General features: G+C 42.9%; 1 protein-coding gene across 5 annotated transcripts in view; it reads left to right on the forward strand.

The window, feature by feature from the left end:
- The window catches only part of SLC4A4 (solute carrier family 4 member 4), a 197,592-nt gene that overhangs the window by 147,067 nt on the left and 30,114 nt on the right, over window positions 1–20,411 (forward strand). For all 5 annotated transcript variants that reach the window (XM_042872178.1, XM_042872176.1, XM_042872180.1 and 2 more), the window contains 6 exons: window positions 362–475; window positions 1,953–2,127; window positions 7,276–7,409; window positions 11,368–11,639; window positions 15,356–15,426; window positions 19,652–19,840. In XM_042872178.1, coding sequence (XP_042728112.1) covers window positions 362–475; window positions 1,953–2,127; window positions 7,276–7,409; window positions 11,368–11,639; window positions 15,356–15,426; window positions 19,652–19,840 — 955 coding nt within the window. The remainder of the gene's footprint in view (window positions 1–361; window positions 476–1,952; window positions 2,128–7,275; window positions 7,410–11,367; window positions 11,640–15,355; window positions 15,427–19,651; window positions 19,841–20,411) is intronic.

A 20,411-nucleotide genomic window follows, 5' to 3' on the forward strand; every position in this document is an offset into this window, starting at 1 on the left:
ATCAAGTAACTCCAGGGGGATCTGTGTCTGCATCTCTTTCTCTAGAAAGCACTGGAGTTATTTTCACGTCTATCTTAATAGACTGTGGAAGTGGATGTTTTTGCAATTCTGTACCCTCTGGGGCAGTGGTACAGGGATATGGTGATAAATAGTGGGTATTCAGACACTTCTGGTATTCTGCTTGCACTTTCTAACTCACTGTGTTTCACACTGGCTCCAGTGGGTCAGCTTTCTAGCCTCCTTTATATAGCATGGCTTCAGGAAAGGCTAATACCTCTGTAGTGGAACATTATGTGGATTCTATTTTGTGGAGCCGTTAGGTAATGCAGTGAGCCTCAGTTTGACTTGTGTTCTTGCCTAGGAAAAACATGTACTCTGGTGGAGAAAATCTGCAGATGAATGGAGACACGCCTCATGATGGAGGACATGGAGGCGGGGGACATGGGGACTGTGAAGAGCTGCAGCGAACTGGCAGGTCAGTAATGCACTGCTCAGTGTGTTGTAGCTTGTGTGATCCATCCAGCATGACAGTGTTTTCCTTTCAGAAAATTCTCATCCTTTCAACTTTCCATCTTAGAATACTGTTTCAATCTATGCAGGTTGAGCTGTAACCCCAGATCATACACTGTGGTTTTGAACACCCATCTTGGGACTATCTGAAAGGTTCTGAATATCTAGTCTTGACAAATTATGAAGTGTCTTAAACAAGGCTTGCTGGCACACTGCATGCTTGTGAACTTAGACAAATTGTAAAGAGTGTAAACATGCCAGGTACAGCTCCATTTTCCATTCAGATTGCTGGAAGCGCTTTAGCCATAAGCAGAAAAGCCCTGTTTTCAAGACATTCCTGTTACAGTGCAGTTGAACAGATTAAGGCTTTTATAGGATACAAATATGGAAGGTAACAGAGCCTGAGGGCTCTCTCTCTCTTTTACTACTTTGTATGCTACATAAAAGTCCGCTAGAGTGAGGATGCAGTTCAGGAGGCTGTCAAACAACGTGCTCAGTACTGTGGGATCAATATATAGGTTTTTGTGTTGCTTTTGTGTTTGTGTTGTAACCTCCATCTATTTTCTAGCTTTTAGAAGAGTATTTAAATTGTGAGGGAAAAATCTGAAAGTCTGAATTTATGCATTGGTGTGTACGGGGCAGTTAATAAATCGTTGTTCTGCATCTGAATGTAATGTGTGCCTACTTGCCCTATAGCTCTGCGTATAGTGTCTGAACAGTCTTGCAGAGATACCGTAGAGAGGCTTTCCAGTTGCTATTTAGCTCAGGTGGCAGCTGAATTGTTATGCATAAATAGATGTAAGTTGCTGTTGGTGGAAAACAGCATGCAAGAGAACAAGAGGCAAAACAAAAATTTTTTCATGTTGATAGAATCAGAGCTGTGTGGAGTTTTTGTGAGTTAAACATTGTTTTGTTTGGACTGTGCAAAAAGAATATGTCTGCAGGTGGAGCTCTCCAAGATGATTTCACTTGCTTCCATTTTTGTTTTCAGTTCTTCTTGTGGTTAATAGTTTGAAACATTTTTTCCGTTTAGTAGATTGTTGGCTCAACCAACCATTGTGTCTGCCACGTGAAGAAATTTAGGCAAGGATTTAGACTGGAATTAATAGATTTTATTAGCTCAACCAATACAACTGTGGGGAAAAAAAAAAGCCAGACGAGCTTCCTGAACTGCAAGCTTTTGTGGTCTGTTTCAGCAGAAGTAGGGCTTGTGTTTCCGAAATCAATCTCTTTCCAGCAGCATCGCATCATGAAAGATATTATCTTTCTTACAACACTGTCAGTGATATCCCTGGACCACTGCAGCTGTGATAAGACTATTAAGTAATGTGATGACCTCATTACTTTCAGATCATCATTTCTGGCGGTGTTTCCAATTACTTATCTTAGTGACTTTCACTGTAAAACATTTTATGCAAGTCTCCTCTTGCTTGTCTTTTCAGATTCTGTGGTGGCTTAATCAAAGACATAAAGAGGAAAGCACCGTTCTTCGCCAGTGACTTCTATGATGCTTTAAATATTCAAGCCCTTTCAGCCATTCTTTTCATCTACCTGGCCACAGTGACCAATGCTATCACTTTTGGAGGACTGCTTGGTGATGCTACAGAAAACATGCAGGTTAGCAATAGCTTTCAGATGAAATGAATAAATCAGAGCTGATTTGCCTTTTGCTGTCTAAGTCGGAACTGAATTCTGAATACATTAATAGAGGTATGGTGTTGCTTCCACTGAAAACTGGCTTTTTTTCTCTGCTGTTGGATGGCTGTCCATTGAAAAATTGTACCATTACCTTAAATGGAGTTTGAAAGATGGCCAGGCAACAGAGAAAAACTTAGTAAGAATCCTTGCTCCTATATAGAAAAGTTCCTCGGATTACTCTCTGTGTTTTGTCTCGGTTGCACTGTTTCAGTCCAATTAAGTTTACGAAGTCTGATTCAAACTTTCCATGTCATCAGAGCATAGCTCTGTATTCTCTGCATGATTCGTACAACTCTTAGCAATCTCTGGACTTCTGCCTCTCTGCTAAAAAGAAAACACTAAGATTGATAGGAAAGCAGTGAAACAGGTGGTGTGGTAGAGGAGAAAAGTGAAAATTCTTTAGAAATGATAATGGAAGATTAGATTCTGGGAAGTGTATTTTATTTCCAGAGACTGACTGGATCAGTAGTAGACAAAAGTAGGGGCTTCAAGGCATGGCATAACTGTATATGAAGCGTAAAAGAAAGGGATTCTGTTAGAGCACTGTTATAGATTGTGTTTGATTGGGGCAGAATTATGCGTCTTAGGATTTCTTTTGTACTTTTAACGAGGAAGTAAATATAAGAACTTTTATTTAAATAGATTCAGTGCAGTCAAGTTGAATGTCCTAATAATAGTTAAGCTCATATTGACAGTGACTGAATTATTTAACTATGTAAATTTATTTTAAACAAACATAGAAAAGGGGCACACCTTTCCAGAGCTATTGACTTCCCCATCATAAATTACAAGCTAGACTAAGATTCAAAGATTCTAGCACTGATGGAGTGCTAGACATCCGTCCCCTTGGATAAATATGGTTTTCCACTTCCAAAACTGAAATCTGCAGCAGTTGTGCAAACAGATGTACAATGCCCAACCTTAAAAAGTAATAACAGCAAATGGAAGCAGAGAATGAAAAAGCCTCCAGGATCCACCAGGGATTATCACTCTTCTATCACTGAGCAGCAGCGAAAAGCCTGCCTGCTCTGAACCTGCACAAGGAACAATATTTAAAGTAGGGGGAGGAAGGGAAAATGTTACCAAATTCCAAATTTAGTGCATATAATTATGTCACCTGTGTGAAAAATCCTTCTTGATACCTTTGTATTCAGTAAACATATTTATCAAGTTGGCAAAAATTGTTTTTGCACTGAAACATACAGTATAGTTTCTTAATGCTCACAAAGAAAAACCTCAAGCAATTTAATTATTAACAAAACAAACAAAACAAAAACACCTTGTATTTCAAGAACCTGGAGATGTCATTCATCTGAAAAATGGTAAAATGACTGCTGATTTAAGCAGAGACAATCCTGTTGCTTGCACTTGGTCATATTGCTCAGAAGGACACACGTATTTTGCTGTCCTTTGTTTTGGCTGCTGGATCAATGGAAAAGAGAAATGTACTCCTTTTTGTTCTGCAGCAGTAGAAAAATACTACCTTTGGCACCTGTTTTTCCAGCAGCAAAGTAAAAAGCAAAGATGTCCTCCATGGGGGTCTTAGAATCGTAGAGTGCCCTGGGTTGAAAGAAACTACAATTGATCATCTGGTTTCAGCCCCGCTAATATGCAGGGTCGCCGACCACTGGACCAGTCTGCCCAGAGCCACATCCAGCCTGGCCTTGAATGCCTCCTTGGACAGCCAGTTCCAGAGCATCACCACTCTCTGTGTGAAAAACTTCCTCCTAACAAGAGGGTCCTCTTGGTGGTGCTGCCAGATTTGCTTGATAGTGCAACTGCCTCACTTTCCTTGGGAGAATTTCTGCTGCTAGGCCCATAGCTTGCTTTGAAGTTGATAGAACCCAGTGTACATTTTCCCACTCTTCAGAAAAAGACAAAAGCTGCAGGAACAGCCTGTTTTGAGCCCACTGTTTTATTCTCCATGTTGAGGAGGGAAATCATTGATACTCTGTACTTAAAAATACCACTTTGGTAGCAGGGAAGTTCTGGAGCAAATATTAATGCAGTGCAGCCTTTTAATGACAAAAATACAAAGAGAAGCAGAAAGCAAGCACTCAAGTCCTGCTGAATGCTTCACCCATTGATTCTCAGGTGTTTTGTCCTCAGGAGAGAAACAGCCTCTCAGATATTTCTCTCCAGACACAGCAATTTGCAGAGCTAAAATTGGCCTGTTCATATGTTTCTGGGGCCCAGTTTTCACTCCTGAACCCAGTCCTCATAGGTGCAGAAATGTTGAGAACTCTCAGACTCACAGCAATCCTGAGAATCATTGCTCCTCTTGGGGTGTAGTGTCTATATGAAGAGCAAGGAGATTCACCAGAGAAAGAAAATATCTACTGAGGTTGCTGCTGTCTTTGGGCAAGTAAAAGCAGGTGGAGGTGGTACAGCTTACAAGTGCATGTAACAACCAATTGAATTCACTGTTTTTTATTTATTTAATAATTTAAAATGGAAGCACTCTTAGTTTCTCTGAACAGTTCAGGTGGATCAGAGGCTCAGCAAGCATGGGCACAAACTAGCTTTTCTTTCATCATCTCCATTCAACAAACCTTCATTCACTGTCATTCTTTGAAAAGGCATTAGGTATAAAAGACTGCAGTGGGAGCCTGGAAGAGGTTTTGATTGCTGCTTTTCAACAGAAGAGAAAATGGTGTGATCCTTGTGCTCAAGTGCTCCTGTCCCATCAATCTGAGTGAAGCTTTCCAAGACAAGCAGTTCAAGTTATTCCTGTAGGGAACTGCTCAGAGGGATGAGAATCCAGGTTCAGTTCAAGTGTTGTCCAAACCACTCTGTATTTCTGTAGTGGAAAAGAGTTCAGAAGTGTGGTTTTCTGCAAGACATCTAACAGTGTGAGCTGCATGGGATCTTCATTCTCGAAAACACAGAGGAGGGAAATTAATGCAGGCGCAAGACCCGATCCTCACCACAGGCTCCAGTGTTGTGAAGAGAGAGTGAGAAGGCTCTTTGTCACAGGTCATCTTCCCAGGATGTTTTTGTATTGGCAGAGCCTCATTAACTCCTAGTTTACATCAGCTCTGAGGAGCAGCCTCCAAAGGTTTACCTCCCAGATGTATTATCCTCATAATAAAGCAGTGTTCTAGGGACTACAGCATTTGTGCTTCTTGCGTTTTGTAAACAGCTATGTAACTAGCTCTGGATAAAACACTTCAATTGCCCAGGGCCAGCGTTTCTCTAAAAGCTCACTCCATAGTTCTCTGTTTCTGAGAAAAGACACTATTCTTAGCTGCAGACACATGGAAGAATGCAGGGGAAAAGAGATTCCAGATGCTCTGCAACCCGCACACCAGCCACACGGGCCTTCTCTGTGAGTAGTGCAGGAGGAGCGAAGAGGGATCAGCTGTGCAGATGCCATTCCTTTTGCTGAGAGTAATTGTTTCATCCTCACAGCCCCCCAAAAGCAGTGAGCGAAGGCTTATAGGTTCCTGTCTGCATCCCCTGTAAGACAAACTGTAATTTTTATATCAAGACTGAAGGGCTTCACATTGAGTAGGGCTTCTCAGTGAGTTTTCCCTTGCATGGATCAGTTAGTGACTGTAGTGATGGGCATTCACAATAGCATTTAAAAATGGAAAACACGAAGGATGGCAACTTATGCAGCGGCAAGGTTGGTTGTTTCCAATCCTTTCACATCAGTAGTTTTCCTACATTGACAAGTGACTAAAGTGTGGCAGGAACTAGACAACTTTCAAATCTTCCTTGCCTTTTGCTTCTCTGCACAGCTGTTCTGCTGTTGCTTTAGTTCACCAGCTTGACACTGGTATTTTGAGATCATGTTTGTGTCTAGAAAAAAAGTTCCTCATTGCTCCTTTGAAGGTGAGTAATTCAGTAGATAATCTTTTTTTCTGCTTGTACTTGGCGACATACTGGTTTGACTTGTGAGAGCATAATACAGTGTCAACAGAAACTTGGGTCCTTCGAAGAAATGGAGGCACAAAACTTAAATTCTTTGTTACCACGGATAAGTCAGAAAAATGGCAGTGCAAACCTGAAGCTTGTCATGGGTGGAAGAAGGATCTGTGCGTGCCTTTGTGACTGCTCAGCACATGCAGTGCTCAGGCTGCTGATTCAGAAACAGCCACAACAAGGCACATAAGTTTGCGCTTAAATCTTTACCTCATCATTGAGCAAGGGTTGTCAATTCAGGTGACAAACACAGCTTAAATAGAGAGTCCAGGTCCATGTAAAAACAGATTAGTCTGGATAAGAGCAAATGAGGTAAGGTCCACCTATTTCTGCCATTTTTATCTAATGACGGATGCACTGTCAATAATCATATTACTGGCAAGAAAAAAATGCTATTTATATTGCATCAACAGCTTGCCTTTTAAAAATAGGCATCGTCCAGCTATAATTTTGATGAAAATCCAAGAACACATCAAGCACACTCATTTATCATTCCCCAGTGAAGATATTTTGCCACACATGCCAAAGGTAATTGTAGAGTCTATTACATATGGAATTTACGACTTGCTGGTTACATCTGATGAACTCGGGTTTCAATAAAGAACTGCTGGATGAAGTAGCCTTGTTTGGTTCGTATCTCATTTACTAGGAGTTATGTAAAAGACTGGCATCTTGTTTATCTAGGAAAATCTGCTCTGTTGGAGGAAGGAGCAAAAAGAAAATAAACAACAAAACTGTGATGTTCTAGAGGATGGCAGGACTATTGTGTAGCCATGCTCTGCCCTGTCAGTTTGGGGAGCTCTGCAGATGTGTGATGCAGATGATCTAGAAGATCATATCCCTCACGTGGTCTTTGAAAGCACTTTCCTCACTTTTTCGATGATAAAATATAATGTAGTGTTAGTAAACTCTGCCTCAGAAATAACTATAGGACTTGCTGGTTATCCTGAATAAACTGTGCAAGGTGAATAAATCTTTCTTCGTGGCTGCAGGAGAGGGCAGAGGATATTCTTCCCTTCACCTTGGATGTGTCAACATACAGCACCCTGCTAGTCACCACTGTAGTGACTGATTTTCCTGTAATAGTGCCACCAGAAAGGGTTATTAACAGAACTAACATCTCTTCTGTCTCTACTGCAGGGGGTGTTGGAGAGTTTTCTGGGCACAGCAGTCACCGGAGCGATATTTTGCCTTTTTGCTGGCCAGCCACTCACTATTTTAAGCAGCACGGGACCTGTCCTTGTCTTTGAACGACTTCTCTTTAATTTCAGCAAGTAAGCGAAAGGGTGGAGAGAGGGAGGAAGGGAGGAATGTCTTGCATGAGTAAAATGCTAGCTAGGGAATGAGATGGCTTGTGGGGGGGAAGGAGGGGATTTAGTGTATGAAATGAAACATCCATTTGTTCCTTGTTGAGACTGCAGTGCAATCACATCAGGGATTTTCACAGGCACGTATGCCCAGAGCACTGCCTGGTGTACAAGGGTCTGTCTCCGCTGAGCCTTTTGGAAATGCTTTGCCAAGCCTGTGCTCAAGCCTGTGCCAAGCCTGCAATGCTTTCAGCATACTGTTCCCCACTGACTGCTGTGCCTGTTTTCCTTGATTGCTGTTTCCGAAAGGAGCAAAAAAAGCAACAAAATCACATAACAAAATGCAACAGGTCTCAAGATTACCAAAAATTTCTTCCTGAGTCAGTATTCATTTGAAGTGTCTGTAAAGCTGGCAAAATATAATGAGTGCCCAAAGGAATCAGCATATTCACTGATAATTTTACGTGCAGGACTGTTGATATTTTGGATGACATTTAGGAAATTGATAACTTTAAGCTGTACAGAAAATTTGCCAGATTTCTTGTGGTCTTCCTTCCTTATATCAAGGAGATAAGGGGAGTTCACAGCATTGCCAAGGCTTCTATGGCAGGACAAAAAATTGAGAACTTTTGGTTTTAAAGCGTTGCTGCGCTTTATTTCAAAAGCACTTGCCTGTGATATGGAACAGCTTTTCTACCATTTGCAGTTATTTTTAGAAAAGCTCTATTGAATTATTAAGGTAAACACGGCTGCAGGTTGTAATAAGGCAAGATACATGGTATGTGTTTGTCTCTTTAACTGTATCTCCTTCCTTACATTTAATCTGTGTAGGTACTTACTCAGAAATAATTGAGCAGATGAAATATGACTGTGCCTTTCCTGTGAGTATTCTAGGTGTAGGAAGAGTCTTCTGAGGCACAGGACCTCTGCTAGGCAGACAGTATATTTATATGTCACCACACATACAGAGGACTGCTTTGGTAACATTTGCTCAGCAAATTTAATTGATAATACCTGTATCAGTGTGGTTCTTGTCTGCAAAGGTCCTGCAACACAGGATGAGATCAGGTCTGATTCTCATCCCATATTGTCCAAGTTAGCACTATTTTATAATCTATAGTAGGATTTTAAGCCAGGTTGGCATTGTGCTGCTCTTCAATCCCTGTTCAGCAGAGCTTTAGTCATGCCAACACAGGCAGAGACTCATCTTGGAATTGCAGGTGCCGTGGAGAGACTTGCTGGACCTTTAAGTGGTATGCAGTCTCTTCCTGCCTTCCCTAGGGCTGCCACTCTCCATGGCACTGCTTCCATGATCCTCCCAGTCAGCTGCAGAGGAGATGGACTTTGCAGACCTTCTCCTTGAGATGAGAAAATGGGAGGAAAATCAGACAAGCCTGGAGAGGGAAACTGGAAGCTACCCACTGGTGAGATCTGTAGCAGGTCAGGAAGAGAGAGCACCTTTCTTTTCTTTCCTTGATGGCTATGAATGAATAAAATCAGGAAGAGAATGAATAAAATTAGAAGCTGTTTGAATCTAGCTTGCAGATCTAAGCCTGGATGCTGCATGTCAAAATTAAAAAAAACAAGATAGGAAAACATTTCCTATTATTTTGGGAAGAAGGGTGTTATTTTTAACTAGAGAAGGAGATTTTGATTATAAAAGCAATTGTCCTGACAACCTGCTTGGGCAGAAGGGCAAGATTTTTTGAGGGAGCCTTTCTCACAAGGAAATTGGAATCAAGTGCTGTGATTTTCTATAATGCATTTGTGGCTGTTCGTATTCACAGCACCCTCTTCCCTGCTGGGAGCAAAATTACAAAGCCTTGCCATCTACTGATTCATTTAAAGTGAGTGTGTCTGTGTCTGCGTAGATGCTTAAGAAAGCCTCTACTGAATGACATCTAGCACTGCTGAAAGAAATTCAAAATACATCGTGATTGGGTCTTCGTTAGCAACACAGTGCAGTTCTGTATCAGTCTCTTTTGCTGTGCTGATCCTTTTCCTTCTCATTCACCCTTTGTTTGGTGCAGCAAATCAAACATTACAACTTTGCTCTGAAGAATTTCGTTGACAGCATATAATAAAACACTTACATGTAAATTTATCCTAAATTTGCTACTAATTAAAGAATCACAAGGACTCACACACCCACAGCAATCACTGTATTGAGCTGGTGGATTGCCTGAGACTGCTGCTCCCATTTTACAGAGTGCTAAGGAGGAGAAGGCATTGCAGAGACTCGTTTTGAATGCAGATGCATGACAGTGCCTGAGCCTACAATACCCTGGCCCAGGAGACTCACAGGAATGCATGGCACTGCCCAGTAGCAAGCCTTTAACTAGGACCTTGCCAAGTCTTCAGCATTTTCTCCCACTTTACAATTGTAAGATTGTAGTTCCCTCCAGTTAGGTGTAATTCTTCCAATTCAAGATCTCTGTAGTTTTGTACTGTGCACTATAAAAACTGTCTTCAAGCCCTTGTGTCTGCCAGCGTTCCCCTGGTGGTAGGTTAGGTGCTTGGGGAATCATGGAGCATGGCAATGAGCTGCTGCAGTTTGCTGCCTGTGGGCAAATCCTGACAGGATTCTTTGTCACACCAAGTTGGAGGGAGTCCGCCTGCAGTGGGGATCTGAATACAGAGCGGGACCAACCTGCTGCCAGCTCTAAGGATGCCCTGTTCTACCACATTACTCTGCCAGGAGTTTGAACTAAAACTATCCCTCATACTAGGGCATACCAGCACTTCCCACTGCAAACGGGTTTGGGGGGACTTGTCTTCAGGACAGTTTAACAGTTTCCTTCTCCCTCATGCCTTTGAGAGTGTCTTGTTCCTTCTGTGCTGTTAAGTTTCAGTGCTGTGGGTGGTTATCTAGTGCAGCTTGCATTCCTAAGGTGTCTTGAAGAGGACTTCTGCTCCTAAAATATTTTCTAAAGAAGATTCACAGGGAGCAGCATTCATTTTTCTTAGCAGACTTAATGTAATTGGGGGAAACAAGGGATTCCTGGACTCTGCGGTTTCCTCACAGCTTTCTGATGCTGTCAGAGACCTTGCTCTGAGACTTTGCAGAGAAAATGCTCCTCCTCCTTTGTTATCACAGTCCAGCAGGGCAGGGCTGCCTACTTCCATGGAGAAATAAATAGCTGGGGCTGGGACCCTGCTGCCCCCTACTCCCTATCCCAGAATGGGCAGCAGTCTACCTTGGCAGAGTCTTATATTCTTTGCTTTTTGATTTTCATATTTTTTTGGTCCTAAAAGCCTCCCTTTGAACTCAGTGCAGTTAGGGCACGGCAGCCTCCCCCAGCAAACAGACTTCCCAGGGAGGAGTGATATGATTCACCCCATCATCTCCACAACTGCCGCATCCTGGCACCCGAGTTTGTCATCTTCGGCTTTGCATTTCTTCTGCTGCTGGTACTTTTCTGCAGATAATGCAAGTGTATGAGACATGAAAATGCAGGCTTCTGAGTAAGAAGCTTGGCAGGAAATTGCTTTTCTAAAGGAGATTTGTAAACTGTAGTTAAATCTGCAGCTGGTGGAAAGCTGTCCAAGTTCAACTGCTCTTGGTCTGGGTGGCTAGATGCTTGGCCCTTTACAACTCTGTGTGTGTTTGCCAAGGCAGGATTTATACTGGGAAGCCTAGAAAGAGCTTGAATTCATTGGTACCATTTATCAATGGAAGCAGAAGCAAGAACGATCACTTTTGCAAGCTTTTCTGCTACCTCAACAGTTGAACTGCACCATGTACTTTTATGGAGTCGGCTGACTGAAAACAGCTTAGTATCTGGGCACAATTTTGCTTAATCTAAAATAAGCCCTGGTCCCAGAGGCTTTACATTCTACCACTTCTCACTAGAAAGTGCTAATTCTGTATGGGTTTCTCTAATCCCTGATATCTTCCCTCCCTTCCACCTGTGTCTTGTTGCAGAGACAATGATTTTGACTACCTGGAGTTTCGTCTCTGGATCGGCCTCTGGTCAGCCTTCCAGTGTCTCATTCTTGTTGCTACTGATGCCAGCTTCCTGGTCAAGTACTTCACACGCTTCACCGAAGAAGGTTTCTCCTCACTTATTAGCTTCATCTTCATTTACGATGCTTTCAAGAAGATGATCAAGCTGGCAGATTATTACCCTATCAACTCTGAGTTCAAGGTGGACTATATCACACATTATTCTTGTGCCTGTGAACCACTGGGTCCAGGTAAGAGAATACTTAATTGACCCTCTGATTTGCAAACACAAGATATTGCTTACTTTCATTTATTTATTCATTCATTTATTTATCAGTTGCACTGTGGCTCAGATAACAGAAAAGTAGATGAATCCTTCTTTATCAGTTTTCTTCCAATATCTTATCTTAGCCTTTCTATCCAACATTTCTGACACTCCTCATGTGAGCGCTGTTATGAGCAGAGAAGCTGTCTGCGTACCTATGTCTCCTCACAAATATGTGGCCATTAATTCTGAACAGTGTTTCTCTGAGGCTAGGACACCACCAGAAGTGGTATCAAGGGCACTGCTGTGGTACTGAAGTCAGTCCTGGTATCCCCCGTGTGGTCCTGACAAAGGACAGGAGCTGGATTTATTCAGTGCGTTACCTAAACATGGGTGCTTTTGCACTTCCTGGCTGCGCGTATGAGCAGAAAAGCATGAAGAAGTTCTCATTAGAGTATAAGGGAAGAGTATCCATCAGTTCAGCCTATTACTGGAGTGTGCACTGCAAGGCAATTGTAGCCAACATATGTGTAGGTCTGGTAATACAACCGTGAACAAAAGGTTACAAAACAGATACCAAACAGAAGTAATGCTGTTACCAGTAGGGAAGCTGTAATCTCTCCTAGGATTCTTCCAACAATGAGAACTGAGTAAGCAACTTTATCTGTACTCAAAGTAAACATCGTATCATCTCAACGTACCTGTCAAACAGGAAAATAATCTAGCTGCTGCTAGGTGCCTCTTTGCAAAAGATGATGGAAAATGGACACTTATATTAGCTATTAAATGCAGGGTCACTGCAAGCACTTCAGTGTTGGTCTAATTCTGCCTCCATTTGAATGGCAGGGTGATTTCTCTCCTGGTGGTTGAGCAGTTAGTCTGATCATGTCTCTGTCTAACAATGCAATGCTGGAACAGTCTCAGCTTCCCAGATAAATGCCTAGGGCACAGACCTACTGCACAGGACAAATGTGATGATAGAGCTGGAGTGTGTTGTTTCATTCTGTAAGAGATTTGTGCCCAGAAATAACAGCGCCAATCTCTACCTTCATAAGCAAGTGGGGGAAGGATTAGCATGCACTGTTTGATAAGGTTCACAAACCATCGCCGCCATGATTCTCTAGCTAAATGGTTATTTCAGAAGGTAAAGATAATTTGAAATGAAATGATTCCTTCCTAAAGCCTTGCTTGATGTTTCCATCCCAGAGCAGAGGAGTTTTCATACCGTGGAAGTCCAACTTTGTGAGCACCTCTGCATGTGTGTACACATACCTTTACATCTTTGTGCCTAACTCACCTTAAGCAGTGCTGGGCCAGTAGTTGAAGTGAGATGGAAGTGTCCTGAAATAGGAAGTAGAGAGGGATCAGTGAACCCTTTGATGGTCTTGAACCAGTAAATAGATCCTACTGGCTGCATCGTTAGGGGTTTTATCAGCAGGGTGGAAGTTGTCATCATCTTTGTATGTTTCCTCCATAGTTTTTGAACTAACACTGAATAAGCTTTGAAAGGAGGAGTGAGCACAAAATACTGGATATACTGTCAGCAGACTGTTCAGGCAACCCTCTGGAACTTCATTTCAGACACACCAACCTCTCCTTCATAGACCTGTGTGGGTGTGTGGCACCTCAGACACAGAGACTTTCACAGTATGAGTAATGTCTGCATTTCAGAAGCTGCCAGTTGAGGGTGATTGGAAACAGTAGGCTACCTGGGAAGAGAACAGCAGAGTGATCCCATATTTAAACTCAGTCTGAAACATGCTGAAAAACAAGAGTCCTATGCATGTGCAAGTGCTAGGGTTAAGGTATTTTTTTAAGGTATTTATACTAGGTGGACCTTTTTGGTATTCTCATCTGTTGGTTGGTGGCAGTTTGGCACCCCTGCAAGTACGCATGTCTCTGCACAAACCCACAGAGCATCCAGCATAGATTTGATTCTTATTTCTTTAAAAAAAACAAGTTTCCACATCAGCTGCTTGTCACAGCTGCAGAGGAATTTTTCTTCTGCCATGCAGCAGGTAGCAGCAGCAAAGTCCCCCATGCACCGATTTAGGCTTTTTACAGTTACTTTTCACTTCTGTCATTGAGATTTGCCCTTAGAGTCTGCATTGGTACCCAGTCTAAGTTGCTCAGTTTCTGTTCTGTTCACCCGCACACAGAGGCCTCAGCCTAGAGAGCAGTATCTCCCCAGCCCCATCACATGCTCTGGCGTGGACAGCTGTTTTACAGCCCACACACAGAGAAGGCTCTCACAGATGTTCAACACAGATCTGTTCTGCTGACAGGATGAGAATCTGGCCAGGCTGCCAGCCTTAAGCCTCCAGTAAGTTGCAAGCAGGGATCAGGCTTGGGTAAGCACAGGATGCATCAGCACCAAAGATGCCATACCAGCAGTTCACTGCTGCTCCATCATACAGGTGGGAAGAAAACTTTCTTCATTTAGGATTGAATAGCCTTTAATTAGGGTGTGAAATCAGGCAAGACCCTACAATAATGCCTTTGAAATCACTGATGGGATTTCTGTGTAAATAATTACACAGTGTGTCATGCAGAGATTTCTCCGTGATCTCTATACCTCTAGTCTGTGTCTCTGAGTAACATGCACTGTTTTACAATGCAGGTGGAGAAACCCAAACACAAAACCACACTCCATTCACTTTTTCAGGAACATTATAATCCATATAGCAGCTATTGAGACTGGAGTCGAAAGAATCACAGCTGCATAGAAAGTTTCTCCGTGTGCCAGCAGAGAAGTCAGAAGCAGCAAAAGAAATCCTCTGCACTCTTGATGTATTCTGTGGAGGGAGAAGAAGAGGAGAGGAAAAGAGAAGGAGAGGAAGAGAAGAGGTAGTGGGGAGGACAAAAGAGGAGTGTTCCTGTGGAACCAGGAAGGAATGCAACAGACAGTGAGGCCCTCTGAGGCTGGAGCATCTGACAAAGCATAAAGGCTGTGTGCTTGAACATAGAAAGATCTCAATAGCTCCTTCAGTGCAATGACTTACTGAATTCCTCTTCTTGAATGTGCTCAGAGTAGACGAGCTTTTCAATACGAAAAGCTTTCTACCTGATCTATGAAATGTATGGAGAGGGTTTTGATTCAGTTGGAGATGTCAGAAAAAGAGCACAAAACACTGTAAAAAAGATTTAACTACTACCTCTTCTCAGACTTCCTGTCTCCAGAACAGAGGTGCATCACTGTCCAGGCTCAGTTCCATCCTTGCAGCATGGCTTGCAGTTTGGTTCAACTTTACACTCTCAGGTGCTGGTTTCAGGGGTAAAACTCCCTACGCACTTGGGGTGTGCAGGCATTTCTGTACAGAAGGGGGTTGGTGCCAGTGCAAGGAAGATGCCAGCGGCAAATCTGTGGTAATGCTTCCAAGCATGACAAAATTGATGGCCTGGCAAGAATCATGAGATGTTACAGAGGCCTGGAAAGGCTGCCTGTGGTTAGTGGCGTTCTAGTAGTTATCTAGGCCTACCTGTTATATTTCAGTATAAAAGTCACATGCACTTGTTCTTTCCCCAGTTAAACCATTGTGCTCTGTATGGTATTTTAGTAAAACTTCTATAGTGTTACCAGTCATAAGAAGACTTAAAAACCTAAATAATAGAGGAGGACATAACTGACAAACCTATTTGTTTTTCTTTTTTGCTGTTCTGGCACCATGCTCTCAGTGTTCTTTCTTCTGTTCTCTTTTGCAGATAATAGCTCATTTTTTAACAGAACAACTGTGTCGTCAGCTGAGGGGCCATTCTATTCCTCTGCTGAGATGGTAAGTGAGGCTTCCAGGAAGGCAGGCTTTGAAAACACTGGTGTGGGGTTTGGTGGCTGTGAAAGAGATGGGGGCTAGCATTCTTCCATGGCTCATACTTTCACTCTGCAGAGCAGCAGTACTGAAGCAGCAGACCAGCCACAAGAGCCAAAGAAGCAACTCTTGCTATTGTTTTTTTTTTTTTAATTAATCAACCACTAATCTCAAAATGGTGGAAATTAGAATAGGTATTTATTCTAGCAGTGCTGTTCCAACCTTCATTTTGGAACATGTCCTCCTATAACCTGGCCATTTGTGACCGTGACCTTCCAGTGCACTGATGTAAAAACAAACAAACAAACAAACAAAAACAAACAAACAAAAAAAAACTTGCATGGTTGAAACCGCTGGTGGCTCCTAGCTCTGCTCTCCTTCCTGTGGTATGACAGAGCCAGCAGTTTACACCTTGTATTTTTTTTTATTTCAGTTATTCTTTCCAGTGACATTGCTTTCAAGTGCAGCCTGTGGGCTTCTCTGTAGTTTGCCTGGAAATTTGCTGCCTGTTTCCCTGATGTATTTCATTTCCCCAAGGCTGTAAGGGCCATGTGTTTCTGCTGTGCCATACAAATAGAGCAGCAATTGATCTCACATCCTCACACCAAAACTACCAATTTTCCATCAAACACCGTAAGAAATTTCTACTGCACTTCATCCTCCAGGGATTTATTGTAGTACTGCATACAGAATACCATGTGCACAACTGGATATCAGCAATTCCTTGTGCATGGCAGCCTCTTCATTGCTGCTGGAAGCTTTGTGTGCTGTCAGGAGGTGAATGGCCCTCCTTAGGGATCAGTAGGCTCCCTGTGTGCAGATTTCATTGTGGCCAGGGCAGCAATGATAGTAGAGTTGTAGCCAGCCATTCCTCTGGAAGGCCCGGTCTTCCATCCTGTTTTGTTTTTTGTTTTTCTGGCAAGCTGTGGATGATGATGAGAAAGGACCAGATCTTGATGGGTTCGGATATTTCTGTGTTTTATGCATAGGAGGTTAAGAGGCAGAGTAGTAACTTTGTGCTGAAGCACACAGATCCTCCCTGTCTGCATTTCTTGTAGGATGTTGCTCTCTCTGTGTGGCACCAGGTAGCCTTCTCCTCCTGCTGGGCCTTTTGACATGGATGTGCTGTACATGACACTCCAAGCAACAGAAGTGAGGCACAAACCTGAAGGAAAGGGCATCCCCCAAGGTCTCTAAGGGGCTGGTAGCAGAGTGAGGAAACAGAAGCAAGGTCTTCTGATGGCCATGCTGCGCCACGTGTGCTCTTTCCTGCTCCTTGCCTTCCTCACTGCCCCACCTCTGTCAATTTGCTGTGCTTCCCTGATCATCTGAGTTCACTGCTTCTGGAAGGGCTGCAAGTGAGGGCCTAATTGTTCAGCTGCCCGTCACACAAAATAACACTTGGGGAAGTGATGAGCAGCCCCGAGCTCTGATACAATGCCAGCCATCAGGATGCTTAAATCCACCTGTCAAGAGGAGAGTGCCAGTTGCCACTTCTGTTTCATTAACAAGAAAAACTGTTCATGTTATTTATGTATTTAGCATTTGATTTTCAGTCTCAGGAGATGGGTTGCACACATTAGAGGAAGGCAAAGAACTCAACTCAGACCTGGAGTCAAGAAAAGAACCCAACAAGTTGCGTTTCCAGACTGTCATTTGCTGGAACAGTAATCTCAGCCCTTCTCCCCCAGAGCCCTGTTTTGTGACACCATTCCTGCCACCCAGCAGGCCCAGAGGCAGCTCCCATCAGACTCAATTGTATCTCTTTGGCTGATGCTGCAAAGTGCTGGGGGTGGGGGGGAGTGTATGCTGTCCCCATATCTGAACTCTCCTGCTTTAGCCCTGATCCATGCTGGGGAAGTGAGCACCAGCTAGTCCTGGAGTCTTCCACCTATTTTACATCTGCCAGTTAGCCCTTTGTTTCTGTTCTGCCTTTTGGTACAGCCAACAGTCTGAAATCCACTACCAGTCAAATGGTTGAGTGGCTGTGAACACTTCCAGGAGGGACCACTGATGCATACAGGTAGTAGATTTGAGGGAAAAGGGATACCCTATTCTTTCTGCTCTTTGGTATTCCAAACAGTAATTTTAACTATTGAAAACTCAGGAGTTTATTTCTGTAGCTGGAAAAGCAGAAGTCATAGTGGTTTAACTCCATAGCAGTAGGACAGATCAATACGATGGGAAAGGCATTACAACAAAGGTATGAAGACAGAAGGACTGGTACAACAGAAAGATACTATAAAGGAAGGGAAGAAGATTGCTCACCTGTATCAGAAGATTCTAGGTTTTCAGGGGAAAGCTTCCTCAAAGAAGGATTTCCAGAAAGATCCTTCCCCCGTGGCAGTCAGCCCTTAAATGGGGTCTAAGAGAGGTTGCAGCCAGACTCCACCCCTTCTTGTCTTCACCTGTGCTCCCAGGGCTGACCGAGTCTTTTCCCCAAGTGCTCAATCAGTGTGACTGTGACTCAGCAGTTCCCATACAAACTCTGGGGGGGGTATGCATGCAAATGCATGGTGTACAAAATTTGCCCCCAAACTTTGGGTTTTCTCATCTCCACTCACCCTCTGCTGTGGTCCAGAAGCTAACAGTCAGGGCAGACCAACAGAAACCCCACTGATGTAGGACAAATTGCTGCTGCTTCGTGCCACAGAGAGACAGAATGCTGAGAGAGCAAATGTATCATTACTTTTTCAAACAAGAACACGTAGCTGTTTTTTCTGTTGTTGTTTTCTTCTCCCTTCCACCTCCTGCTGCTATCACCATCAGCACAGTCATGCCTCAGTTTAGCTAGAGCTCCTTGAGTTCACAAAATCTGCTGAAGAAATTGTAATTTATTACATGTATCTTCAGAACGCTTGAACATCATCCCATTTTTGGAGGCACATGTGATGTACTTTTTCAGCACACCCATATGAACAAGATACTAATAGGTAGGACATGAGGCCATGAAGCTTTAGTCTTCAGCAAGAATCTTAAGTATTTTGAAGACTTGGAATGTAACTTTGCTCAACTCCCTAGATGAAAATTTTCTTTCTAAGCAACAGCGTATTTTGTATTGTACTGCTTTCTGTAAAGAACATCATTCTTCTGGTAAATTGCATGTCAGCCTGAATTGGTCTGTGTTCACGTTCATCATAATTTTTCTACAGCTAAAATATTTGGAGTAAAAGACTCTCTTCTCTCTATTTTATTCACTGTGAGGTATTTTGTTGTAGTTGTTTTAATTTAAATATTAATTCTCTATGTTATGGTTCCTGGGACTATTATTTCCTTCCTCTGGGTTTTCATGCGGAAACAGAGCAGTAGAGACAATGTGATTCTAAAACTTGTCAGATACACAGAATTTTTTAGGTACTTGGATTTATTTTAAACTTCCTGTGTATTAAGCATGTGTATTCTGCATTCCCAATCTCCCTTAAGACCACGTGCTCTGTGCACACCTAGAGTAGCCTCGTGAGCTCAGTGCTTTATGCGTGTTTAAATTCTTGCTCTCTTGTGGATTTGTATTTGTTCTGTCCTCCTCCACTACACTGACATTATTATGAATTATACAGGTGCAGGGGTAGGTAAAGACCCTTTCTCTGGCTCTGCTTCACCATAAGCATTAGGAAACATAATCATCTAGCATGCCCTGCGCAGCTCTGGATTCCATGATGAAATATGAAATGCGAGTAGTATCTTCCTGTCTGTGCAGTACAAGTCATCATTAGTAATGAACTATTCAAATCAGGATGGGCTGGGGAGCCCCATAGTGGGAACTATGGGATCATACAAACAGTGGGAACTGAAATATCTCCCTGAAGCTGGCAGTGGTTGGGTTTGGTGGTCAGCCTGTACAGTGAGCGCTCATGGTTGAAAGTATGATGGAAAAGAGCTTTGTCCATCCTTTGTATATAAAGTTGCTATATGAAGAGTTGCAACAGAGAGCTTAGTTTTTACCTTTAATTTACTACCTAAGCCAAAGGTCTTCCTCCCAAGGCCTTAGACTGTCTTAAGTTCAAAGGTAACACCATCCTCTCTCTGAATTAAAATCCATTCTGCTTGCCCACAAGCACAGAAACTTTTAGCTTCTGCTCCATGCTTCCTTTAACTTTCCTACCTTTTTCCTGATGCTCTGTCCCTGTGCCTGCTCTAGCATGGGCAGCGCTTATGTGAGCATGGCTTCATGGAAATGTTCTTTTTTCTGCAGTACAACACCACCATCGACTGGTCGTCTCTGACAAAGAAGGAGTGCTTGAAATACGGAGGACACCTTGTGGGCAACAACTGTGGATATGTCCCTGACATCACCCTCATGTCTTTCATCCTCTTTTTTGGCACCTATACCTGCTCCATGGCCCTGAAGAAATTCAAGACTAGTCGCTATTTTCCAACCACTGTAAGTCTCTCCTTTCACACTAGCAGTTGGCTTCTTTACTCTTTCAGAGTGCAAAGATGAGCCATCCTTTTGGTATAGCTGTCACATGGGGACAGACGCTTTCCAGGGAAACCAGATTGTTTTTGTTGCAATAAAAACATGGTATTGGTTAACAAAGGTATATCATGGAACCAAAAGGGACAATTAATTAATATGTCAGAAAGTTTCCCTGCTTATAGCTAGAGGAGGGAGTGTTTGCTTTGTTACTGAATAAAAGTGGGTAAGCTAGTTGTCTGCACTGAAAAGGAGAACAGACACATCTTTTTTGTTACCAGGTAGCATCTGAAATAGAAATCTGCAAAAATACTGAATTCTGCTACACCCCACATCTAGTGTTACCTGTTATGCTAGGGACTCAAAACAGGAATTCCATATCTTCTCTTAGGATCAGGGATGTCCTGATAACCTTTGAATTGACTTAAACAAGGTTTTGCTCAGACTTTCAGCCAACTTATGTGCACCTCTCAGGTACATCTGCTTATTCTGTGTATGGGAACTGCTGAGTCACGGCCTGAACCTCTGATTGATCACC

This window comes from Lagopus leucura, unplaced genomic scaffold, assembly GCF_019238085.1.
Source record: "Lagopus leucura isolate 7727_CA_CO unplaced genomic scaffold, USGS_WTPT01 Super-Scaffold_100004, whole genome shotgun sequence".
NCBI classification, from domain to species: Eukaryota; Metazoa; Chordata; class Aves; order Galliformes; family Phasianidae; genus Lagopus; species Lagopus leucura.